The sequence below is a fragment of the Callithrix jacchus genome, chromosome 1, assembly GCF_049354715.1.
Source record: "Callithrix jacchus isolate 240 chromosome 1, calJac240_pri, whole genome shotgun sequence".
NCBI lineage: Eukaryota > Metazoa > Chordata > Mammalia > Primates > Cebidae > Callithrix > Callithrix jacchus.
Genome location: NC_133502.1, coordinates 67683090 through 67710497, shown reverse-complemented (window position 1 = coordinate 67710497; position 27408 = coordinate 67683090). Strand labels below are relative to the sequence as shown.

General features: G+C 35.9%; 1 protein-coding gene and 1 long non-coding RNA gene across 2 annotated transcripts; both read left to right on the top strand.

Moving 5' to 3' along the window:
• Positions 1-518: 518 nt before the first annotated feature.
• ITM2B (integral membrane protein 2B) lies at positions 519-27408 on the top strand. Its single transcript, XM_003731935.7, has 6 exons — positions 519-777; positions 20315-20443; positions 22309-22515; positions 24239-24349; positions 24908-25058; positions 26696-27408. The coding sequence occupies exons 1-6, from the start codon at positions 661-663 to the stop codon at positions 26779-26781; spliced, it is 801 nt and encodes a 266-aa protein (XP_003731983.2). The 5' UTR covers positions 519-660; the 3' UTR covers positions 26782-27408.
• Positions 784-17040, top strand: LOC128931618 (uncharacterized). The gene is made up of 2 exons (XR_008480223.2): positions 784-1260; positions 4235-17040. It is a non-coding gene; the product is annotated as an uncharacterized LOC128931618 (long non-coding RNA).

Genomic DNA, 27408 nt, shown 5'->3' with positions numbered 1-27408 from the left:
CGGAAGACCAGGCAGGTCTGAGCCAGGTAAAAACCCTTGGGTGAGGTCCGTAAAAGATAAAGTCAGATCTCAAGGACAGAGAGCTTTAAACATTTCTGTGCTCTGAGTCGTTTCCCTAACAAGTGAGAAAATGAAGACGTGGATGTACAAAAATTCCACGGCCTTTAAGCTCACGGTGGGGGTAGGGGGCAGAGAAGAGGCGGTCTGCTGCCAAAGGGTAGTTCCTTGTACCCGGCGAACTCAGTAAAGTTCACTCGACTTTTGCTACAAACCTGCAACACTGGGGTTGGAGGTAAACTGGTTGGGGTCGAATTCAGAACTGGAAATTCCAGGCGGCCCAGAGAAACGACCAACCCTATCCGCGCGGCCCGATCCCGCGATCAGCCCGGGGGCGAGGGCAGGGTCTTGCGCAGCGCCCCGCCCTCGTCCGCTGGCCCCGCCCCCTGCCCCACCCCCAGGGGGGTGCGCGAGCCGTCTCCGCCCTCGCGCGGGAGCTGGGAGGCTGCGAGAGCCCTGCCGCAGTAGCTTTCTCTGTCGCCTCGGAGCCGCTCGATCCTCAGCCGCCAGGAACCCGGCCGTAGAGGCTGCAGTCGCAGCCGGGAGCCCGCAGTCCGCGCCCCGAGCCCGCCTCCGTCCTCCGAGGGCGCCCCAGGCCGCGCCATGGTGAAGGTGACGTTCAACTCCGCTCTGGCCCAGAAGGAGGCCAAGAAGGACGATCCCAAGAGCGGCGAGGAGGCGCTCATCATTCCCCCCGACGCGGTCGCCGTGGACTGCAAGGTCCGAACCCAGGGAGGTCGGGGAAGAGGGTTGCTCGGCCCGGCCGGGGAGGGCTGCGCGGGCGGGAGCGGTGCGCCCCGAGGTGGCGGGCAGTGGGCCGGGCGCAGCGGGGACAGGTCACCGAGAGCCCGGCGCTCCCCTTTCTTTCCTGTGGGGCTGCAGCTCCTTCTTTGTAAGGAAGTGCGTGTGCTGGAAGCGGTGTCTGACGCGGAGTCAGGGGCTTGGGAGGCCAAGAGAGGGGACGATTGACGAATTGTGCCGAGGTCCCGGTCGTTTTTGCAGTCCGGAGAGTGTGTGTGCGGCCAGGACTTGATTCGTTCGACCGGCAGCGACAGGCTCAACAACAACAACAACAGCCGAGTTTGGCACTTCCTTCCCAGTATAAATAATGTACCTAAAATGGCTGACATTACAAGCCTAAACCTCTGTTGTTTCCTACTTTCGTTTCTAAGCTGAACAGCACTTGGACTAACTCCAGCAACTGTAAGCGTCTTAATTTTAAAAGCGTTTCTTTCTTTACCTTCTTTTTTCACCGCCCTTCGGTAGTGACAGGTGAACTTCACCTGGACAAAGTGACAGTCCGCTTTAAGTAGGTTTGGGCTGTCTCTTATAATTAAAACACATATCCCTGGTAAAGGCCAGTAATGACTATGTGGATGTTAGTGAAAAACCAGTAGATGGCATTTAAATTATATCAGCGTCTTTGTGAGGACTCCTGCCGAGTGATACTAAACATAAGAAATTTGCCCCCAGGTTCCTAATAAAATTCTCCTTCATTTTACAAAATCTCCTTCTAATCCTAGGAAAAATTCATGAAGTGGGACTGTTATTGTGTTGACTTTTAGTAGGTTATGATCATATTTACTTAAATATGAGTGTAACTGTCTCGTAATTTAAAAAAGAAAGCCCACAGCCTCTTACCCAGATCCTCTTTCGGCTGCAAAAATTAGAAATTAACTGTAAAGTTATGTTGCTTAGCTTATTTTTTTTGTTGTTAGCATTTTTAAAGACCTGTTATCAGTCGGTTAAATTTAGTTTTAACTCAAAAAAAATTGGTGTGCCAAGTATGAGTAATAGGAGTTTTTAAATGAGCGAATGAAAATTATTACTAAAAAACAGGCCACTAATATACTGTAAAAAATTCAGAATATAGATGTAATCTAGACATCATTATATTATATTGTTATATTCTGAATATAATCTACCTTCAGAATATAATGGTAATCTTACTTTCTGGAAATGTTTTGGTAAAAACCCACAACGTCAGGGGTTGATTTCTAAATGACTTGCCTTGCCTTGAAATAGGAACAGTGAACTGATTCCCTAAAAGGATTAAAGGTTTTGGTTTTCGTATTGGTATTGTTTTCCTGAAGCCATTGCAGTCTTGGTCTTTAAATAAAATGTTTGGAATGCACAGACGAAAATTCCAGTAGCAAATTATTATCTTAGCTCTTTGTTTATCTAACATTTATTGTACCTAAAAGATTGAGAGTCAAGGACCCAGTCAAAACAATCTCAAATATATGTAGGCCTAATGCTATCATATATATATATATATATATATATATATATATATATATATATTTTTTTTTTTTTAATCCTATTAACAAATATAACTGCTCCCTTTTAGAAAGAGAAAGAGAGAGAGAGCAAGCATTTGATGATGTCACTTCAGACAGCTTTTCTCTTCTGTAGTGGAGGTTTGAAACTCTGGACAAACATCAAAATTAAATTTGCTGAGCATTTAAATCTGACTTCTGACAATTTTTGTCATTTCTGAAATAGTGACTGATTTCAGATTCTCAAAATTTCTCACAAATTCGCCATATTTAAATTTTGTGGTCATTGCAGCTGTAAATAATCATTGGTAGCTCTGTGAATCATTGGTAGCTCCGTGCTTTGTTTTCCATTTTTTATTTTCTCACATCCTCCATATCCAAAGGAAAACACTACTGGGACTACACAGGGCCAGAGTCTTCTTTGTAAACCACCCAGCAGTCACGGATGAGTTGGTAGATACAAGATGACTAATTTTTTTCCAGCTATAAGCTGAAAGACTTCTTTAGTGGAAGACAAAATATTTCTGTACCTTTAAAGTAGAATCCTTATAATCCAGTCAGTTGCTCAACGGGTAAAGGAAAACCTTAATGACACACTTTAGTGAAAGAAGTTCTGATCTCTTCATTTCAGAGCTTGGGCAGTGATTACATAATGTTGTCTGGCTCCTTGGGGTGACTGTGTGGCAGCCACCTTGTCTTACTGCTTGGGCTGGGAACAGAATCAGCCTTAATGTGTTTTGCCGAGGGCATTTCCTTTGCCTGGGTGGTTGAAAGGATCAAACCAAGCTAGTTAATGGCCCAGAACTCCTGAACAAGAATTTATCTTATCTTTGACCCTCCTAAACCCCAATATCCCAGAGACCTGTGTTTTCCAAAATGTACTCTTTAGGGACCAGCTGCTCTGGTATCGTCTGGAATTCTGGTTTTAAAATGCAGATTCTACTACCTTATGCCACAAGAATTCTGATCACTCTAATCAGCTGACTTATATAACATGCATTCCAGTACTTTTAAGTTGCTCCTATCTTGCTATTTTTTTCCTCTGCAGAGTGAGAACTCTCCAGAAACAGTTCCATAACCCCATTTTTCAGTAGCTATTAATCCTAACAGCCATTTCTATTGATTGTTTTATCTTAACTAGCTTGCTGTTTATTCTTTTCCTGCATTTTCCCCTTAATTGTTTTCACCTCCCTCCTGTCCTAGTGGGCATATAGCTGTTAGAGCTATAGAGACAACAAAGAGTGGGATGTATTTTTGGTAGCAAAAGTGAATTTGAATTTATATACATGTTTTATGCTGTAGGCAACAATTCTTTCATTTATTTTTGTGTTGATACTTTGAACCTTAGGAAAGTGTTTGTTGTGTATTTGCAAATATCAGAATACTTCACTGTATCAGAAGTTTTAGTTTTTTCCTTATATAACTGCTTGATCTTGGGCTTGAATTTTTAGTTTTTCGGTCTGTAAGATGAGAGGGTAGGACCAGATGGCCTCTAAGGATTCTTCCAGTTTCAAAATTTTATGAAGATGCTAGGATTACATAAGTCTATTTGGCAGAAATTAAATTGTTTTAATTGTGAAAAATAACAACTACTTCCTCACTCTAACCAGAGTATTTCCTTTCTTCCTTTCCATGTTTAACATGTTACATTCTTCTGTCATATTAAGTAGCAGTGGTTCAAAGTGAAAGGAGATGGGTAGAGGTATTATGTAATAAAGCACATTGTCACTTCTGTTTACCTCACTGTAGAACAGTGAAGTTGTCAGCACCTCTTAGTTGCAATGCCTGCTTATGAAACCCCTTTCCCAGTATCAGGCCTCAGAATAGCTTAAGCTTGCCTCGTATGTATGTTGTTTTGCTGACAAATAGTGTTGCTTTCTCTCCACCCCACTTTGTAGATGTTCTTTAAAAGGAGGGAGTAAAGTGCTGATATAGGAGAGAAAATGGTTGCAGGATGAGAGCATGAGAGAAAGTGAAGGCCGACTAACCCAGTAAGTTCTGCGTTACCCATGGCAAATGGCTGTTTAGACCCTGGTTCTTACACTTTCTTGTTTTCCCTATTTGCACAATCAGGAATGAAAGGTTTGATAATTAAGCTTTTCATTTGCGGTCATGGTTTTTGTTTTCGTGTTTTTTGGGGAGTGAGAAGGGACATAAAATTCAAGGCTGGCCATTTTTACTGTAACGATAGAATGCTCTCGGGATTGAGAGCTTGGTTCTCTTTAACCAAAGTGCATCTTATTACATAGTTACATAATTTCGTTTTTGCAAATATTGGCCAGTGAGACTTTCACAGTCATTACATTTTGGTTCTCTATAAGGTCATTAATATCTCAAGTGAGAGTTTAGTGCTGGGAAATAAATGAATTGCCTCTGTGCATCCCAATGCCATGGCAGGACCTCCTGTGTACACGTACATCCCTGACAGGAGACTGCTGTTGCATATTGGGTGTGCAAGGTTACATATTGTACAGTTGAAGGACAGTTTACCTGCCGGGATTGTAGTCTTCCCAACTAGACAGAAACGAGTATAATATACTTGGCATAATAAGCCTGTAAGACCTCATTTAATTCAACTCTGACACGTAAAAGGTTTGTGAATGGAAGTATTTTTTAAGCAGAAATATCTCAAATATATTTATGGTACAGGCCTATTTAAATTAATTTAGAATTTGACTTACAAGATTTTTACTATGCATTACCAAAGCTTGACTTGCGTGTAAATGTACATAGAAAAATGTACTAAGTAGTCATTGAGGGAGATTTTATTTCTCTTAGTTTTATCATATCATAACTTAAATGCCTGGAGTGTCTATTCAAAAGCCACATTCTTTTTCCAAAAGGAAACATAACTTTCTGAATTACCATTTTAACTAAAGCGTCTCAAACTGCTTTGTGTATCACAGTAGCAGTAAAGGGAAGATCCAGAAAAAAAAAATTATATCTTTTTGGGTTATCTGTGAAATCATCCCCTTAAATTTTTTGGCAAATGTGGGATTTTATTAGAGCTTAAAGACTAAAGGAAAATAAATTAAGGACTTTAGACCATAAGTGTTGCAGGATTTGACAATTCTGAATTTCTGAATGAGGTTATTTTTGCTTAAATGATATAGAAAATATTAACACTGGAGCTGTGTTTCACAATGAAAGTCTTTTACAAAGTAGACAGATGAAAGTTGAAAATTGGGAATTATAACCCAAGGACATAATTTTTGAAAAATCTCTGCTTAAATTGTGATTATCCCTTTTAATTAATACTTACAATACATATTTTTAATAGCTTTAAGGAAATCTACAATACAACCTCATTTTATAAGTGTTACCAACAACTGAATGAACAAGATTATTTGAAATTATTGCTCATTTTTTAAGCTGTTTTATTAGAGAAAAAATAACTTTTTGCAGTATTTCTATAATTGTACTGTTTGGGGGAAAAATCAGATAAGAATGAACATAGGCTTTTTATTCTTTATATATATATTTTTTTATTGCATTTTAGGTTTTGGGGTACATGTGAAGCACATGCAGGATTGTTGCATAGGTACATACATGGCAATGTGGTTTGCTGCCTCCATCCCCATCACCTATATCTGGCATTTCTTCCCATGTTATCCCTCCTGACTTTTTATTCTTAAACAGAAAAGTTTGAATCTTGAGTTGTAGAGAGATGAGAAAGTCACCCTTGTTTTTTATGGTAGAGGGATATTCTAATTTTTCACTTAATGTTTTATCGTTCATTACTGCTAGTAAGTTACCAGCAATAATTTTATGATGTAGCACTAATAGAAATATGAAAAAAGAGAAATAAATTATGCACATATATAATATCACTTCGAAGTTAAATAACCCGGACATTTATTTGGGAAAGTGTTACTAAGTATGGTATTGGATATTTTATACTTTGAAATTTTGAAATATTTGCATAAAGCATTTTTTGGCATAGTTGAATTTCATACTTTAAAAAACAGGTTTGGTGGATGTTTGTATTTCTTTTAATGTTTAACTTTAAGGCTCAAATTATTGTTATTATTTTTAGTGAAAGCAAGTTTATTAAGAAAGTAAAGGAAGAAAAGAATGGCTACTCCATAGGCAGAGCAGCCAAGGCTCAAATTATTTTTAAAAATTGTTTGTTTTCAGAATGAGTTAAGGATAAAGCTTAAATCTTAACTATTTTCTCTGCTTATATATGATTATGTTTTAAATCATTTCATATAAAAATTTTAAAAAATGTATTGTTAATTCAATCACTTAAATCTCTGCAGCATCCAAAAGCAGACTCATTTTTTATGCTGGGAAAAATGATTTTTGGAAGTCAGTCTATTAGCTTTGCATTATCAGTTTTCAGTTTTCCATTTTATGCAACTTTCTCTAATTCATTTTTTCCTTGATTTTATTTAATGCTGGGACATAAAATTTCCCATCTTTTAGTTTTACCTAGGGCAGTGCTAGGCATGTTAAGCAGAGAAGGCAAATTCAGTGCCTCCTGGGCTGAAGCAGATGAATTGATGAAGCTGGGCTTTTTGCCTATGAAACAAGTAAAAATATTCTTGGTTTTCCTGCTGGGCTCAGTGTTCACACCTGTAATCCTAGTACTTTGGGAGGCGGAGGCCAGTGGATAATCTGAGGTCAGGAGTTTGAGATATACCTGGCCCACATGGCAAAACCCCATCTCTACTAAAAATACAAAAAAGTTTAGCTGGGCGTAGTGGCGTGTGCCTGTAATCCCAGTTTCTCGGGAGGTTGACAGGAGAATTGCTTGAACCCAGGAGGTGGAAGTTGCAGTGAGCTGAGATCACGCCACAGCACTCCAGCCTGGGTGATAGAGCAAGACTCTGTTTCAAAAAAAAACAAACAAACATATTTTTGGTTTTCAGTTTTAATCATGAGTCCAGTGTTGCTTGATCCTCTAGTTTTCAAAGGGAAGTACTTCTATTTTAATTCATAAAAGAATTTTAGTCCAGAACACTTAAGGCATCGGCCACTGTTTTGTAATCTTCTTTAAAGTGGAAAGCAGAAATGGCAAATTATAGCCTATGTCTTCAAATAGTACCTGCCTCCTGTTTTTCTCTAGCCCATGGGGTAAGAATTATTTAATATTTTTGAGAAAAATATCAATGGAATATTTGTCCTTTTTGCCCAGTATCCTCACTGAATTGGTGGGGAGGGGCTGCTACTGTACAGGAAGCAGTATTGTGTAGTGATTGAGAATTCAGGCTACACAGTCATTCTTTAAGGTTTAAATTTTGTCTCTACCACTTACTGTGATACTTTGGGTAAATTACTTTAGTTCTCTGTGTCTCAGCTTCTTCATCAGCAAAATGGGGCAAATAATCTGTAACAGCAATAGCACAATACCTGGAACAGAGTTAAAAATCAGTAGATTTCAGGTACTATTATTAAAGTCAGAGTTTTCTCCTCGTCATTCTTGTTTTGTAATATTGCTTCTTATATTGCTGTTGCTGCTTATCCCTACCTCACATGTCAATAACAATATTGTTGGTACTTTTTTTCCCAGCAAAGTATTCTGGTAAAGATTCATTCCTGCAATATAAAAACTCTTAGAATTCAGTAGCTATACTCATTTTCATTTAAAAGTGTTATTTATTCATTACATAATAGGTGTTAATAGAATTTGAGTTTTATCAAAGTAATGCTGAATTTTAATATGCAAATACATAGTCCTGCCCTATGTCAGAAGAACACACTTTTTAAAAATTGTAGCATCATTGTATACAGTAAAATGCATAGATCTTGAGTGTATAGTTAGATAATTTTAAGTGTATATATCTAAGCTCTAACTCCCAATCAAGCTCGAACATTGTCATCCACTCAGAAAGTTATCTCATGTCCTTTTACAATTTGTTCTCTTTAGAGGTAACCACAATTCTAATTTCTCTCCCCATAGATTAATTCAAAGCAATCACATTCACTCATTAGCTTCTTCTGGTCTTTTATTACCATGGTGACCACTAGACCCTCTTCTGTCTTTATGCAATTTAGAAAAAATTGCCCTCTCTGGTGTTTTGGAGGATAGAGCATGAGCTAGATTCTAGCCCTACTGATCCCATTGTTCTGGTGTCCTTGTACTGTAAACAACCAGCCCAACCATAGGTGGTGATGATCTTAACTCCATGTTTCTCTTTTTTTGGTGGGGGTTGGGGGTGGTTCAGGGGAGAACCAGAGTCTGGCTCATTTGAGTGTAATGGTGTAATCTTGGCTCACTGCAACCTCTGCCTCCTAAGTTCAAATGATTCTCCTGCCTCAGACTCTCAGGTCGCTGGGATTACAGGTGCCCGCCACCACTCCTTGCTAATTTTTGTATTTTTAGTAGAGACAGGGATTCACCATGTTGACCAGACTGGTCTCGAACTCCTGACCTCAACAAGACAACTGGATTTTCCTGTCAGCTTCTGCATTCAGTCTGTTGTGACATGGTGCTTAGCTTCTGGAAAATTGCACTGTACAATTTTTATTGTATATGAACATTGCAAGAGAATGAAAGTGAAAAAGGCAATTTTATTATGTAGTTTATTAAACTAACACAGGCTTAGTTTTCTTATGAAAAAAGTTTGATCTTATGGACTCCCCGAAAGGGTGTGTTCCTGGACCACATTTGGAGAACCTCTACTCTTAATACTTGCTTATACTTCTGTTTCATGGTTCGTTTTCATTTGTTTATTTTTTGCAGTTTTAGATAATACCTATTGGTAATATCTACATGGAAGGTGAATATTTAGTTTTTTCTGTCTATTTACATACTGTACACATCTTCTGTTTTAGTGGTTTCTGGTTAAATTGATATTTTGTGTTTTTTTGTTATAATTAACATATACATTATTTACATTTGAGTATTGTAGTGTACTTTTACTTCCTTTCTTGTAAAACAACTTATTTTCCCTGGATTTCGTCATGCTTCTTGGGGCAGGGGAGAGGGTTCCTTAATTTTCTGTATATTTATTGCTAATTCAGACTCTGACAGCAGTGTAATTGTCTTTCTGTATCTTCAGACTCACCAGGTAACTTACCAAGTTTTTCTTTCTTCTTTTTTTGATGATTTTTTGCCCATCATTCTTTAGTTTTCTAGTCCAGACTGGTTGCACCCTAGGTGTGTTGCCATACAAATGTCATGAGAGTCATAATCATCTTGGAAGAATTGCTTTTGTCTTCATCACTTGCTAGATCTGCAGTTTTATAAATCTGAAGAAAAAGTTTGTTAAATTTTTAAAAAATCATATGTGTCTGAGAATTATTATTTCATCTTCATATTGATAATTTATCTGGGTGTAAAATTCTAGGTTAGCATTCAGCACTTTGATGGCAGTGCTCCATTATCTTCTAATGTGATACCATTCTGATTCTGCATTTGTGCATGACGGTTTTTCCCCTCTTTAGTTGTCTACACGTTGGAGATTTTCTCCTTATACCTTGATTTTTTTTTCTTTTATGTTTTCAGCTTTCATAATTTTTATTGACATGACTTGCCTGCTGTCATTCATTTTAATTCTCTGTGGCTTAAGGTTTATTTGTTTTATCCTTTTACTTTCACTTTATTGAACTTTCAGGAGGAAGTAAACAAACATTTAACTGGAAATCAATATTAGAACTTCAACTCAGCTATCCTGATAGCTTTTTAAAGAATTGTTAGAATATTTCCTTTTACATTAAAAATGGACTTACTGATAATTAAAAATGGATAATAATGGAAATCGTCTGAATTACTATTAGCACTAATTTAAGATCAGACAGGGTAGTCTAGAAAGATTGATGAGGCACATCCTCTAATCTTCCTCTTCAAAGTTTCAAGATTGTCTCCTTCATGAGGAATATAAGAGGCAACTCATTACCAACTTTGTAGTTTTGCTTTGTGGCATTATTACTCCAACTAACTTTATAAAAGTTTCATTTTTGTAATTAATATTTTGCCTTTTACATTTATGTTGAAATGCTTACATGCCCGTGTGCCTTAGTTATTTCCCTTTATTGTTTTAGGTTCACATGTATATGATTTTAATACTTTTGCTACCATCCTTTGTAATTTGATGAACAATAGAAAAAAGCCCTATTAATTTCCCAGTGTATCAAAAGTAATATTATTTCCTTTATAATAGTTAACATATGTAGGGCTTATTAGTGTGGGTCAATTTAAGTAAACCTTTTACAACAGCAGAAATTCACGCTGTGGGCCAGGCATGGTGGCTCATAATTCCAGCACTTTGGGAAGCTGAGACAGGAGAATTGCTTGAGACCAGCCTGGGCAACATGGTAAGACCCCCACCTCCACAAAAAAATTAAAAAATTAGCCAGGTGTGGTAGTGTACATCTGTAGTTCCAGCTACTCTGGAAGCTGAGACGGGAGGATCACTTGAGCCCAGAAGGTTGAGGCTGCAGTGAGCCATGATTGCACTATTATACTCTAGCTGGTTTAACTGGTGACAGAGCAATATCCTGTTTCAAAAAAAAAATTAATTAAAATATATATTTAATAAAATAAAAATAATAACAAATTTGGCCTATGTGGTTTCTGGTTAGAAAAGAGTGTTATCCAAATGTGACATGGTATCTGTCACTTCATTTATTACCAGAGTTAATTTGTCTAAGCTGTTTAGTCCATTTCCTTAAGAAGCACTTGGGGTCAAGATAATATTCAGGCCTTATTAGCTCTGTAATATTAGGCAAATACTTCTACTTCTCTGGGCCTCATATTTATCTGTAAATGATGTATTGGATTAAACTACATTCATGATACTTCCATAGGGGATCTGTTTCTGAGAACTGTATTGATCATATATTCAGAAGCACCTACTGCATAGCCAGGTACCATACCTGGAATTTAAAAATTGCTAAGCACCTCAACTTTCAAGAAACATTGTGTAGCTAGGAAAGACCAACAATCAGCTACGAAAAACAGATTAGTCAAAACCTATTTAAATGCCTGTATTTTATCTTTCAAGGAAATCACACCCCTGGATCCAAGAGCCAGGAGAATGGTGGAATAAGGGAGCAACATTAAATATTACCACTGAGTTTTAACTACACATGCATTCAGTGCTAGGCAGTAGAGCTCATAGGGTCAAAGCACTTCTTGTATGTAGAGACAAATATTCCTGATCTCAAGAACTAGAATTATTTTTTCTAGTAGTCATCTTAACATTTAAAATTCCAAACTTGGACAGAAATTTTCTCTTAACTGTCCACATTTAAACTATATTGTACTTTCAGACAAATATAGTTGGAATTTTCTTACTGGAAGTTCTGCATTTTAAATGAAATTACCCATATTTGAATATGAATGTGTAGTAATTATCTTGTTGAAAGACATTAAAAGCCAGCATTTGTGTAAAAGTGAGTCTAGATAAGATTTGTTCTTTTTTTTTCTATAACCATGACACTAAATTTTGTAATGAATTATATAAAATTAGAGCATTTGTATTGTGCTTAAAATTTTTAGGGAAACAGTTGATATTGGTAACAATGTGGACTTGAGTTTTATTCAGCCAATGGTAGAGAAAAATCTGTCTTTACCAATTTATCCATCCCTGGTAAAGGATATTACTAATAATAACATTTGTATATAATGCTATTGTTTACAAACATTTGCCTGGTTGTGCTAGTCTAGGCTTTTTACTATCCCAGTGCCTTTCACTCACCAATATGAATTGGAAATTCTGCTAAAATTTCACTTAAAAAAAGGGTTACAGTTCTGTTGAGCGTAGACTGAATAAACACTGTATAGAAATGATGGTCATCTTTTAAACTATATAGAAAAAAGAATAGGGGATTTTAAACTTATAAATATATTTTAATATTCTACTTTGCACTAGATACTCTGCTTGTCTCTGCTACAGAAGTGATTAAATTATGATCCAGCTCCAAATGCATTGCATTGACAGTCTGCCTGGTTTTTTTTTTTTTTTTTCAGTTCCAACCTATTTTTATTTAACCTAGGACTGTGCTAATTTTATGTGATGCTAATAATTTGGTTCAACTTTCGTAGATTTCTCACAATAGTTACATTATTATGCAATGGCTTTACATTTTAAATTTGTTTTTTTATTCTGTATTGCTTCTCTTATATTGCAGGTTTTGTTAACAAAAAATTAGTGAGAAATTTGTTTTGTAGACCTTTTAGTTTGAGATTAAGTTCTCCTTTTTAAAGCTTTCTCTTGTTCTAATTCCAGTACAGAATAGTGCCATAACTTTATTAATCATAACATGTCGGTATAAGTCCCAGTTTTGACTCTAAACACTAATTTAACTTAATGAAATCTAATGTTGACAAAAGGTCAGAGGCCTTTGTGATACATATCATAGTACCTACAACTATAAAGAGCAGCTTTCTGTGTAATGCCAGCTATTTGGAAAACTGCTTCCTTTTTATGTTTCAAACATAACATTTATTATATAGACTTCTTCACTATGGTTGAGACAGTAGCAATCTCATTTCAAAAGGCAAATTATAAAGTCGAATTCAGATACTGATTTAAGTGAATAAGAAAAAAGGCAAAGAAATGCTTCATGTCCTCATGGATTGTTAACTTATCAGCCAGAGATTTTGTGTTTTACGTATAGCAGATATATTTGGTAATCAATGCAATTAATAATTAGCAGATCACCAGAGCATGTCCTTTTGATGCTTCCATACTGAGGAAAGAAACCTAATGTGGAAACCAAGTGAATATGTACCAGTCTACAAAACCCAGAACTTGAAACCCTTTATGTGGGGAAGTAGTTTAGATTGCTTATTTAATGTAAATAGGATTTCAGAAGGAAGTATACCCAGTCATAACTGGAAATGAAGATCAGGGTTCAAAACCTAGAAACATGATAGGAAAGAACTAGGTATATTTGGCCTCTAAGTAGGGAGGAAAAAAAAGGTGAGAGAGGAGTTGAAAATACTAGAATATTGATGGGAAATCTAGCTTTTAAAAGTGCGAATCACTGAATTCTTTTAATGTCCCAGCTGTTTCTGTTTTGGAAAGTATTATACCAGCCAAACAACACATCTCTGGGCAGCTGGCCTATGCACCTCCATATTTACCTATGTTACCCAGCATGTTTCTAAGTAACTAAATCTGTTTCTGAAGGTTCAGTATATTTTGAGTTGAATAAATTGTTTCTACATATATGTTTTTTGATAACATAATTTTTAACCCTAAGACATGTTTTCCTCTTTAGTATCCTGGTTCCTAAAGCATTGTTGTTGCATTTGATATAGAGATGTAAAATAGTATATCTGAGCACTTTGAAAAATATATCTTAAAAGCTTTAGTCATCCTGTAAAAAAGGTCCAAATAGAAAAATGCCTAAGAATGTGAAGTGATTTGTTAGTTTGAGAACAGAATTACAATTATATGAAAAAATATACATTTTATTTAAGTTTATAATTGAAGCACATTTACCAAAGCCTCTTAGAGAACTGATTGAGGTGACCTAATTCAAGTGCTAGAAAAGAATTTGTCCTTCATTTTGTTTAAGATATAACTTTTTTTTTTCTTTTTTTTGAGACGGAGTTTCGCTGTTGTTACCCAGGCTGGAGTGCAGTGGTGCGATCTCGGCTCACTGCAACCTCCGCCTCCTGGGTTCAGGCAATTCTCCTGCCTCAGCCTCCTGAGTTGGCTGGGATTACAGGCACGTGCCACCACGCCCAGCTAATTTTTTGTATTTTTAGTAGAGACAGGGTTTCACCATGTTGACCAAGATGGTCTCGATCTCTTGACCTCATGATCCACCCGCCTTGGCCTCCCAAAGTGCTGGGATTACAGGCGTGAGCCACCGCACCCAACAAGAAGATATAACTTCTTAAGTAATTTTATCATCTAATGCTGAGATTTATTTGAACCAGAAATTAGTACTGTGCCAGAGTGAGAGTGCTTCTGAAAGCCAGGTCTTTCTGTATCTACTGTTGCAAGATGGTTATAGGCTATCATGTGCTGCAGTGTCTTCATTATAAACTGGGCTAAAAAGTTGAGGTTTAGGAAGATTAATTAGATGATAATTGTACAGCAGCTGTGGGAGTTCTCTTACCTTTTAAGCACTATGCAAGGTGCACCAGTTTTATTGCAGTAGAAGGGAGGAAATATCTTAGTGACCTGTTTTAAATTAGGCCAGGTAAAGTTATATACCCCAGTGAGGAAGCTCTTATTAGTGGTTTTTCTTTTAATTATGAAATATTTCAAGCACATAAAATATAGAGAACCTGTAGTATATTTTATCTTTTGAAGTCTTAAATATCACATATAACAAATATGTAGTATTATATATTGTGCAAACTGCCTTTTCTAGGGGATCAGCAGTTATATTTCTTAGGCTTATCTAAAATCAACAGGGCTAGTACATTTCTTTTTTTGTTGTTTTAATTTTAATTTTTTTAATAGAGATAGGGTATTACTATGTTGCCCAGGCTGATCTCGAACTCCTGAGCTCAAGTAATCCTCCTGCCTCTGCCTCGCAAAGTGCTGAGAGTATAGGTTTGAGCCACTAGGTCTGGTCACTGATTGAATCTTTTTAGCAGTATTATATGAATTCATGATAATTTATTTTGAATTTTTTTGTTACTGATAATGCATTATACATTATTGGACATATTACTTTACATATTCAAAAGTTTATCTAGGATTTATACCTAGGAATGGAATTGCTAAGTCATAAGATTCATGTATATAAGGGGTATCCAATCTTTTGGCTTCCCTGGGCCACATTGGAAGAATTGTCTTGAGCCACACATAAAATACCCTAACACTAACAATAGCTGATGAGCTGGAAAAAAAAATCACAAAAAAAAGTCATAATTATTTAAGAAAGTTTATGAATTTATTTTTTTCCTTTTTTGTTTTTGAGACGGAGTCTTGCTCTGTCACCAAGCTGGAGTACAGTGGCACAATCTCGGCTCACTGCAACCTCCACCTGTTGGGTTCAAGCGATTCTCATGCCTCAGCCTCCCAAGTAGCTGGGATTACAGGCACATGCCACCACACCCAACTAATTTTTGTATTTTTAGTAGAGACAGGGTTTCACCATGTTGGCCAGGATGGTCTCTATCTCTTGACCTCATGATCTACCTGCCTCGACCTGGCAAAGTGCTAGGATTACAGGTGTGAGCCACTATACCCAGCTGAAAATTTATGAATTTCTCCTGGGCTACGTTCAGAGCTGCCCTGGACCGCATGCAGCCCGTGGGCCATGAGTTACACAAGCGTGACGTATGTTGATTAGATACTGCCAAATTGTTCTCCAAAGCTATTGTACCTAAATTTCTGTCAATTGAGTAGAAGTTCCCAAGTTCCCTTTGTTACACACTTTTTCTGTTGCTTTGTGTCAGACATTTTTTTATTGCCTGGTAGATAGGAACTCAGTTGATTTCTTCCCCACCCTCCATATCAAAATATAATTTACATGGAATAAAACTCATGTATTTTATAGATGTCATACAGTGAATAATCTTTTGTGCTAAACTTCTTTCATTTAGCATGTTTTTGAGATTCAGTCCTGCTGGTGTGTGTTATTTTGTTCCTTTTTATTGCTATTTCATGGTATGAATATACCACAATTCATTCTTTAGTTGATGGATATTTGGGTTGTTTCTAGTTTGGGGCTAGTATATAAATAATGATGCTGTAAATATTCATGTACGAATTTTTGACTCAGTTGATTTTTTATTATTGATCTTTAGAAATCTTGCTAGCCCCTAGTGTGAATAATTTGACTTTCTTAGATTTTCTACATAGATTATTTACAAATAATAACAGTTTTGTTTTCTTTTTTCTAATACCTTTTGTTATCGTTTGTGTAGTTGGATCTCTAGAGCAGTGTTGAATGGAAACAGTCAATTTTAGTGGGCATTCTTTTTTTTTTTTAATTCTTTTTAGGTACAATAGTGGGCATTCTTATATTTCTGAACTAAAAGCGTATAATGTAAGTATAAAGTTTCACCATTAAGTATGAGGCTTTCTGGCTTTCAATTATTAGCCTTACTAATGGCTAAAGAATTTCATCTTTTGCTAGTTTGTAAAGATTTTTTTTTTAATGGAAGTTGAATTTTGTTAAATACATTTTCTGTATATTTTAAGATAGTCATGGAGGTTTTTTTTCCCTTTAATCTTACTTGGCTTTTTCTTTAAGTAAAGCTTACTCTTTGAAGTGTTAAAATTTAATCACTCTAAAAATACTTTTAATCTCTTAGATTAACGACTTTTTAATCTTGAGCATACTTTAATACCTTCTCTATGACTCGGATTGTATTATGGAACATCATTTATCTATCATACATGATGTTAGTTCTTGACTATAAAATGCTCAAGATATGAGCCATATCTTAATCATGTTTGAATTTTCTACAGTATCTAGCACAGTATACTGCAAATAGCAGGCCTTAATAAATGCTGAACTAGGCTACTGCTCTTGCTAAATAGCCAGTTTGTTTTACGTCATAATTAGGTTGCATTTCTCCCTTCCCTCATTATGCTGGCTGCTGATATAACTTTTATGAATCATAAAAAAGTTAATAGCCAAGCTTTTAAAAATATATATATCTAAGTTTTAGTCATTCATCAAATTTGTGAGCACCAACTAATGCCAAGCTTGGCTTGAAGCTGCCAGTAATGCAAAATGAACATGAATAGATACTCAAAAGAATCTTAGAGCCTAGCAGAGAGAGATAAGATCTTTATGTGAATTATTCTAATGAAAGAAAAGTGATCGCTAGAAATCTAGAGAAAAAAGATTAGATAGGCTTTGGAGATTTAACAGCTCTTTCATATGATGATGGTGCATGAGTGTGGGGTCTATAATTTGGCTGACCAAAGAATCTTGTTTATTTCCTGATTCTTAAGCCACATTTCACATTGTTGAGGTGCTGAATAAATTGACCTGTGGATAAGTGAAGTATTTTGTAAGTGAAATGCCCCAAGAAATTGAATTTTTAAAAACTTACAATAGTGCCTCGAAGTGATTTTTGAATGAACATGAGAAGTCAAACTCTGTAGCATGGTTTACAAAGGTCTTTTGTGACCTGCCCCAATTTCTTGTTCATCATCTCTCTTACCCTTGTCCACATATTGGATACTCCAGCCAAACCACATGTGGCCCTTGGAAATGTCATGCATTCTAGCTACATAACTTTTAAAAAATCTTTGCCATATATATAATTTCCTTTAACTCTTGTCTTCTGCTGAAATAATGAGTATTTGTCCTTTAACATTCCACTTAAGTACTTTCTCCCCTGGGAAGTCTTCTTGAAACTCATCCCCTCTTAAGTGTTCTCTGTGCATTTTACTATTAGAGCCTGTATCATTTTTATTTCCTTTTTTATATTTATCTGTTTTCCAGACTGATCCAACTGGTCTCTTTCTTGGTGGAGGATATCTTTCCAGTGCCTAGCACAGCTCTTGGCACATAGTAGACATTTATAATTTACTCTCAAAATGATCATTGAACAGTTAAAAATGATATATGACAGTGCCTTGAAACTTGTCGTCAATTAGCCGGTTGGGGCTGCATATTCGTTTACAGATGTCTGCCTGTGCTGTTTGGCTATTCAGTTATGTATTATTGGAAGAGAAAGCCTGCCAAATGGGGTGGGTGTGTGTGCACATTTGGCTGTCTCAGCAGCTGATACCAAATGTTGGAAATAACTATTTCCATCTGCCATTTTCGTCTCCCCCCACTCTCCCTCCACCCTAAAATTATGTTAGGAGGTTTCTTACCTCCTTAGATATTTATGTCAGACAAGGGCTCAAGCAAAAGATGTATACTTTATCATTAAAGTTTCATAATACCTTATGACTCCATGGAATTCTTGTAACTTTCTTTTCATAGCTGAAATATCTTACATGGCTTGATAAATTCTTCAGACTTATTACATACTTTTCTTGGTTGCAGTACACTCAGTGTCTTACACACATAGTATATTGACAAATGCTATAGAAAGGGTGACATTTCATAGCAATGGACTGATTCTTAGATTAAACAGTATTTGTTGGTCAATGTTAAATTTTAAGTTTGGAACCTCAACCTAGGAATATCGAATTACATTGTTCTTGGTTGCTTCAATGTCTATGAACCCTGTTGTGAACTGTGCATGTTAGGGATCTAGGTTGTGCACTCCTTATGAAAATCTAATGCCTGATGATCTTCTGAGATGGAACGATTTCACCCTGAAGCCATATCCCAACCCTGACACTCTGTCCATGGAAAAATTGTCTTCCATGAAACTGGTCCCTGGTGCCAAAAAAGGCTGTGGACCGCTGTTCCAATAGACTCATCCTGTTTTTGTACATCATTCATAGTTTTTCTTCCTAATTTTATATCCTATTATATAGGTTTAGGTGAAGCCTACTCTTTTTTTTTTTTTTTAATTAATTTTTTTTTATTTTAAGATGGAATTTTGCTCTTATTGCCCAGGCTGGAGTGCAGTGGCATGATCTTGGCTCACTGGAACCTCCACCTTTCAGATTCAAGTGATTCCCCTGCCTCAGTAATCCCGAGTATCTGGGATTACAGGCATGCCTCACCACACCCGGCTAATTTTGTATTTTTAGTAGAGAGAGCATTTCTTTATGTTGGTCAGGCTGGTCTCGAACTCCTGACCTCAGGTGATCCACCCACCTCAGCCTCCCAAAGTGCAGAGCCATGGTTTCTGGCCAGCTGAAGTCTTACTTTCTCCCTTAAGCTACCCATATTGGATTTTCCAAGTAAAGGACAGTCATGTACTTCAAGAGGCTGTTCATGTATACCATGAATTTTTTGCAGTCTTTACTATTTGTTGAGTGATTACTTATTTAAGTATCTTGGTTTTCTTAGTGCTTTGCACATGAACTTGGGTATGAATCAGAAATTCTCTGTAATTCTAGAGGGACAGGATAGAGGGATCAGGTTAGAAGGGCACAGGGAGGGAATATCTAGGAATTATGAATGTCATGACCCCAAATAATGTTCTAATGCTAAATTGTTTTCTTAAGTGGATAAAACTGAAAATTCTATTGTGTGCTAGGTTTGTTTCTTGAATTTATAAGTAGCTTTTTATCATTGAACATTTTCTCATTTTTTCTATGGCTCCTGTCTTTAAAATAAATTGAAGAATCATATCAGACCATGGTTTAGGGTAGAGCAGTGGGATAATAGGATTATTTCTATGTATGTAATTTTGTCCTATTTTTAAAAATTCCAATTGTTTAAATAATTTTAGTATCATTATTTGTTTTGTTCCTTACTTTGCTGTAATTTTTTCTTGTGGATTGTTTAGAATAGTTTTATACCTGGGCCGGGCGCGGTAGATCACGAGGTCAAGAGATTGAGACCATCCTGGTCAACGTGGTGAAACCCCGTCTCTACTAAAAATACAAAAAATTAGCTGGGCACAGTGGCACATGCCTGTAATCCCAGCTACTCAGGAGGCTGAGGCAGGAGAATTGCCTGAACCTAGGAGGCAGAGGTTGCGGTGAGCCAAGATCACACCATTGTACTCCAGCCTGGGTAACAAGAGCGAAACTCCGTCTCAAAAAAAAAAGAATAGTTTTATACCTGGTATAAAGTATAAACCACCTGTAGCAGGGCTAACACATAATTTTATAAATGATCAGATAGACTCCTTGGATTTATAATTTAAAAGACTTATCATCATGTTGTATGACTAAGTTGTAGAATAACCTCTTCTAAATTATTAAATGTTAGAAGATATCGCCAAAAGTTATGCATGGAAAATAAAAATTGTGGAGTGTATCATTGCTTGAGGCAGGGTTAGCAGGTGGGGTGTTGAGATTAGAAGTAGACAACTCTCCTAGAGACCGATGTCCCAGCCCAAGAACCATGAGTCCTGGAGCTACCACTTAATCATTCTTGGGTTGATTTTGATGAGAGACCCAACTACTTTTGTCTTTATGTCTTCATTTATTAAAATGATAATCCTTAAGGTTTTTCCACTTCTAAGCCTTCTGTTATTCTGTCTGGAGATAAAATATTTAACTGTCTTTTTCATACTTTAGGACCCAGATGATGTGGTACCAGTTGGCCAGAGAAGAGCCTGGTGTTGGTGTATGTGCTTTGGACTAGCATTTATGCTTGCAGGTGTTATTCTAGGAGGAGCATACCTTTACAAATATTTTGCACTTCAAGTAAGTGGAAAAATTACTTGTGTCTCTCTTTTTTTTTTTTTTTTTTTGCCTTTCCTGACATGCATTACAAAATTATTTATAACTTGCTTTAAGCTTGTACTTTTTGTCTACAGCCTTCAGCCAGAGTGGTAGTTCTGTTTTAAAGCTGTGTTTAAACATCTCTCCATGATATGTTTGCTGAGCCCATCAGACACAGGTCACTAAAGCAGAGTAACTTGTTTTAAAATGTTGCTGACTAAAGGATTTATTTAGGTTGTTGGGTGATTTTACTAAACTTTATTTTCCTAACTGTAATTAAGGGTTGAGAGGCATAGTATTATCAATTGCCAATTGAATAAATACATCAGCCACAAATGTTCTCATGTTGATAGGCCATAATTTGATAGTCAGCTTGGGCTCCCCCATGGTCCTACTGTACTCTTGGGCCCAGAGTATAGTAAAACCATGTTTCTGCTTCTTTTCCAGTCACTGGTTTCTCTGAAGAACTTGGTGATTTCAGCAGTGATATTGAAATATAACATAGGATGAAAGTTGTTTATAACTTTGAATATTTAATAGTAATCCCAGTGGGCTAAGACAAAGGTTTTTCTATTGATCAGTTATGATTTACAGTCCATTTGTGATATATTTCTGTTGGCAATAATTCAGAAGTTTTTTTTTTTTTGAGTTTTGAAGGAAAAATTACTTTCAAGGTTTAGCAACTAGACTTATTAAAATAATTTAAATAACTAATTTTGAAGCATTCTAAATTTCATGCTCATTTTCTGTATTGTTCAAGATAATCGCATGTTAATGGAAATTCCTAAAATACTAGTCATCTTTTTTAATACTTTTTTTTTTTACGAGAAAGACATATGATATACAAAAAATTAGTGCAATTCCATTTTCCAGAGATAACATTTGGTGCATTATATACGTTTAGTCTTTGTTGTGTGTGTAGAGTGTGTGTGTGTGTGTGTGTGTGTGTATACATGTACTGTTTTTTTTTTGAGATGGGGTCTCATTCTGTCACCTAGGCTGGAGTGCAGTGGTATGATCACAGCTCACTGCAGCCTCATCCTCCTGGGTTCAAGCAATCCTCCCACCTCAGCCTCTCCAGTAGCTGGGACTACAGGTGTGTGCCCCCATGCCCAGCTAATTTTTTATTTTTTTGTGGAGACAGGGTCTCACCATGTTGCCCAGGCTGGTCTTGAACTCCTGGGCTTACACAGTCTACCTGCCTCAAGCCTTTGCCCCCACCACCCCGAAGTACTAGGATTACATGCGTGAATTACTGCACCAGACCTTACATACTGTTTTTTCTTTTTTCAAAAGTGAGACAGTAGCATAAAGATTTGCTGTAATCTAATATTTTCCACTGAATTGTGATATAAAGGGAAAATTTGAACTACCTGTATGCATATAGAAATTTCAGAAAATTCATCCCTTTTTTGGCTAACAAGAAAAAAATGATTTCATCAGTAGACTATATCCAAACTTTGAAATATATTCTTTCAGAAAAACATGACTACTTTTGAAATATATTCTTTTATAAAAACTGCTTACAGGTAGAGTAGGTCTGTTGTTTCTTTATATTTATTTGTTACTGGATGGCTAATTATTTTTGTGTTCTCTTTTCATCTGTCATGAAAAGTAAAGGGAAAACCAGCTGCTTTTCTTCTTCTGAAGCTGTTCTTTTACAGTACTTCAAAACCTGATCTTAAAGAATATGTTAACTGTGTAATTAAACTGTCTGACTTGTCATCTGAAAGCAAGAGTTTGCAAGCAAAATGCTATTTGGATAGAGGTGGCAGCTTAAGTAATACTTGTATTTAAAAACCTGTCTCATGCTGAATTGCTGAAATGAGTCTTTGAACTCTCTATAGCCAGATGACGTTTACTACTGTGGAATAAAGTACATCAAAGATGATGTCATCTTAAATGAGCCCTCTGCCGATGCCCCAGCTGCTCGATACCAGACAATTGAAGAAAATATTAAAATCTTTGAAGAAGAGGAGGTTGAATTTATCAGTGTGCCTGTCCCAGAGTTTGCAGATAGTGATCCTGCCAACATTGTTCATGACTTTAACAAGGTGAGCCAAGTATCCAGAATTGTAGAAAGAATGCAAGTTCTTTATGCTTTTTGTAGTTCTAATTGCAATATTTGCTAATTTGTTATATTTAGAGTTTAATTGTCAGCATTTGGTGCTTTGTCTGAAGCAGACCCTGATGACGCAAGCTTCTCTTATGTTGTCTTTTCCTTCTCCTTGCCTTACCTACTCTTAAAGCCCACCTCATGACTATTCCTCCTTTGCCAGCAAATTAATATTTTATTGTATGCTCCCACATTTTCTTAGATAAGAGGTAATTTATGTTTCTGTCTTTTGGTAGCATTTTCAAAGTCAATAATTTTGTTAATCTGTTTTTAATTTCTCATTCTACATTCTTCCCTAGCTTCTGAGCATTTTTATGTAATGCAGAAAAGTTGAATACCCAAAATCTTCCACTTTGTTCCAAAATTTGCCATATTTGCTTCATCTCTTTTTCTGTCATTTAACATAAGTTACTTATGCTGTTTTCTCTCGAAAATGAGATGTTCTCCTACGTGACCACATCATTATCACATCTAAGAAAATTGACACTATCATGTAGGTCAGCAGTCCTTTCTTATCCATGGGGGATGTATGCTAAGACCCCCCAGTGGATGTCTGAAACTACAGATAGTACCAAACCCTAATTACTATGTTTTTTCCTATTAGTGTCCATGTATATGTATGTTAAAATTTAATTTACAAATTAGCCACAGTAATAGATTAACAATAATTAATAATAAAACAGTTATAACAAAATTCTATAATAAAAGTTATGTGAAGGTGGTTTCTCAAAATACTTATACTGTACTTACCTAGGTTTGTGGACGGCAGTTAACTGAAGGTAGGTAGGTACGGAAGGTACTGAAACTCAGGAAATACAACCTCAGATGAGAGGGACTACTGTATTTAATATGTTTAAATTTATGTTCATGTTTAAATTTTCCCAATTTTTGTCCCAAGAATATTTTTTGTGTTTTCAAATAAGGATTCAGAGATTCAGAAGTTTATGTATCACCTGTGATTTTTATGTCTCTCTGTAAGCTTGCCATTTTGAACACTCCATTACATTACTCAGTTAGCTTTGCAAACATTTTGTCCCTGATAAATACGTCTGATGGATGTTTCTAAACCAGTTTGAAAATTTACTTCAAGGAAATAAACATCCAAAGCAAACAGTAAATAATAATAGCTAACACTGAGCTCTTAGTAATCAAAATGTTGACATTGTTTGGTTTACCTTATTCTTAAAAACCATCCTATGAGACAGTCTTTCTCAACCAGCGTTTCTCATTTGAACCACAGAACACAAAATCATTTAAATGACTGTTTTTCCATTGTTCTAAAGATGGTAGTGTAGTATTCAAGATACGTGCGAGAAAAGTCAATCTTTACATGCAATGGACAGATACCTTAGAGGGCACTTGAGCTTCTAAGTGAGGAAGTTAAATTGCTTAATTATATAATAAGTATTTGCAGTTAATTTGAATAGGTATTATTCTTATTATAGAAATATACCCATGATAAGTATTTTATTTACTGGTAGCAATATTTTTTCCTGTCCCATTCCCACTTCCAACTTTATTCAGCCAAATTCTGATGAAATGTAAGTGATTTATACATTCTAAAGCCAATTCACTTCAATGGTATAAATTATTCTTAAAAATCTAGTTGCTTCCTGTTGTACAAGTATTACTCTAACTATACTGTATCTTTTTCTCCTTAGAAACTCACAGCCTATTTAGATCTTAACCTGGATAAGTGCTATGTGATCCCTCTGAACACTTCCATTGTTATGCCACCCAGAAACCTATTGGAGTTACTTATTAACATCAAGGTATAAGAATGTTGACTATTTTTGATGAATGATGCCTTTATAGTGTTTTGGAATTCCCTGTTGAGAAATTAGCCCTGTAGGAGCCCATTTTTAGCAAACTCTTGTTAAGAATTTTACAAGGAGGAACTAATACTTGTGGGTTTTGTTATGTTTCATATCTTAAAATTGAAATATAATTTCTCAAATAATGATTTAAGTTTTCTTAAAGAGCCAGAGAGTAAATATTAGCCAACTACTCAATTCTGATGCCATAGAAAATATGTTAACAAATAAGCATGACTATATTCCAGAAAAAACTCCACTTATAAAACCAGGCCGAAGGCAGTGGCTCATGCCTATAATCCTAGGACTTTGGTAGACCAAGGTGGGAGGATCATTTGAGGCCAGGAATTTGAGACCAGTCTAGGCAACATAGTAAGAACATAAAACAAACAGATAGTGGGTAGTAATTTGGCAACCTGTTCCGTATCATAATGTATAAGAACTTTGTCTTGTTACTCTAGTCTACTCATTGTATATTCTGGGATAGTTACGTCATGTATTCTTTTCTGAATGTAGGCTGGAACTTATTTGCCTCAGTCCTATCTGATTCATGAGCACATGGTTATTACTGATCGCATTGAAAACATTGATCCCCTGGGTTTCTTTATTTATCGACTGTGTCATGACAAGGAAACTTACAAACTGCAACGCAGAGAAACTGTTAGAGGTAATACTTTCTAAATATTAAAGTATTTGGCAGAAAAGTTCACTGCATTAAACTAGATTTAGGTGAAGCCTAGTCATTGTTACCAATGTACTTGCCATGAATGAGATAATATTGTGTCATCATATAATATTTCCAGGTTTCTATAGAATTACCTTAATTCTATTTAATAAATTCACTCTTTTCAGATGGAGAGAAAAGGTCAATGTGAAATGTCATTGCCTTGAGATGCTGGTACCTCACTTTCCATCTAGTTACCCTGTCCAACTTCCCATCCTTCCACTTTGGTTCAGCCATACTGAAAGGGTTTTTATTATCCAGAGGGTCTCTTGGGACCATCTCTTCAGCTGTATTCTCAGGGATCTGGATTCTAAGCAGCCTGTTTGTCTTCTGGATGACATTGGGAATAATCACTGTCAGATTGGTTGGAAAGGAATTTGGATGAGGAATTAAGAGCATTGAAACAACTAATACAGCTTTGCCAAATCATTTAACCTTTAACCTTTATTTTCTCACCCGAAATATAAGGATTACAATATCTCCTCATTTCCTTTTAAGATCATTGTGAAAATAAAAAGTACATGTGGCAGCTGTGGAAAGTAAGAAATGCCATTCACATACACTGTGGTATGATTTCTTTGGAATTGTGTCACCCAGTATAAGTGCTTTCCTGGCTTTTTGCTAGCATTTTAAATAATACGGTTCTTTCATCTCCGGCCATTGAGTCATCCGAAACCCGCTTGATTTCTTTTTTTTTTTTTTTTTTCCAACTTTTATTTTTGATTCAGGAGGTACATGTGCAGGTTTGTTACAAAGGATATGTTATCTGATGCTGAGGTTTGGGGTACAAATGATCCCATCACTCAGGTAGTGAGCATAGTATCCAGTAGGTAGTTTTTCAACCCTTATCTCCTCCCTCTTTTCCTTATAATCCCCAGTATCTATTATTCCCTTCTTTATGTCAGTCCTACTTACAAGTGAGAGCATTATAAGGTAGGTATTTGGTTTTCTGTTTTTGTGTTAATTCACTTATAATAATGACCTCCAGCTGCATCCATATTGCTACAAAGGACATGATTTCATCTTTTTTATGGCTGTGTTGACTTCTTACATTTTAAAATTCTTGATTTATAATTTTTTTAAGTCAGACTTACACATGCAATGAAATTTGCCCTTTTTAAGTGTGCAATTCTGAGTTATACCACAAAGATACACGTGGTCTTGCAAATATCACCATAATCAAGATACAGAACATTTTCTTTCTCCTTTATATATGTTTTTAAATTGTACTTTAGGTTCTGGGGTACTTGTACAGATCATGCAGTATCGTTGCATAAGTGCATACATGGCAATGTGGTTTGCTGCTTCCATCCCCTCCACAGAACATTTTCAGTACCTTCAAGTTCATGAATTTGTAAGCAATCTGTATAGTATTATTAATGTTGCTACGATCTGTCAAGATGTTTAATACTTAGTTCAGAAAGGGAGAAAAGCTTTTTCTTCAGTGTAAACAGATTCAAACTGTAGAAGTTTTGTGGAGTATAGAGTGAAATATTTCTATATGTCTAAACTATAAAGATTATGTGAATATTTATTACTAGAGAACCAAAATTTTAAAAAACCTTTTTCTTCTCAAACAGGTATTCAGAAACGTGAGGCCAGCAATTGTTTCACAATTCGGCATTTCGAAAACAAATTTGCTGTGGAAACTTTAATTTGTTCTTGAACCGTCTAGAAAAACATTATTGAGGAAAATTAATACCACAACATAACCCACCCTTTACATTTTGTGCAGTGATTATTTTTTAAAATATTCCTTCATGTAAGTAGCAAACAGGGCTTTACTATCTTTCATCTCATTAATTCAATTAAAACCATTACCTTAAAATTTTTTTCTTTCTAAGTGTGGTGTCTTTTACATTTGAATTAGTAACTGTATGAAGTCATAGATAATAGTACACATCACCTTAGGTAGTAGGAAGAAATCATTTATCTGGATTTTTATGTTTTATTAGCATTTTTAAGAAGATAGATTATCTAAGAGAATAATCATATATACGCATACATAAAAATGGACCACCGTGACTTATTTGTAGTTGTTAGTTGCCCTGCTACCTAGTTTCTTAGAGCATTTGAGCACACATTTTAATTTTCCTCTAATTAAAATGTTCAGTATTTTCAGTGTCACATTTAACTATTTAGAGAATGATTTCCACCTTTGTTTCAATATCCTAGGCATCTGCTGTAATAATATTTTAGAAAATGTTTGGAATTTAAGAAATAACTTGTGTTACTAATTTGTATAACCCATATCTGTGCAATGGAATATAAATATCACAAAGTTGTTTAACTA

Excerpts from the sequence above, each read along its gene's own strand:
- ITM2B (XM_003731935.7), top strand. The coding sequence starts at position 661 with ATGGTGAAGGTGACGTTCAACTCCGCTCTGGCCCAGAAGGAGGCCAAG. Across the intron at positions 778-20,314 it reads CGGTCGCCGTGGACTGCAAG|GACCCAGATGATGTGGTACC; the intron begins GTCCGAACCCAG and ends TTCATACTTTAG. Across the intron at positions 20,444-22,308 it reads ACAAATATTTTGCACTTCAA|CCAGATGACGTTTACTACTG; the intron begins GTAAGTGGAAAA and ends AACTCTCTATAG.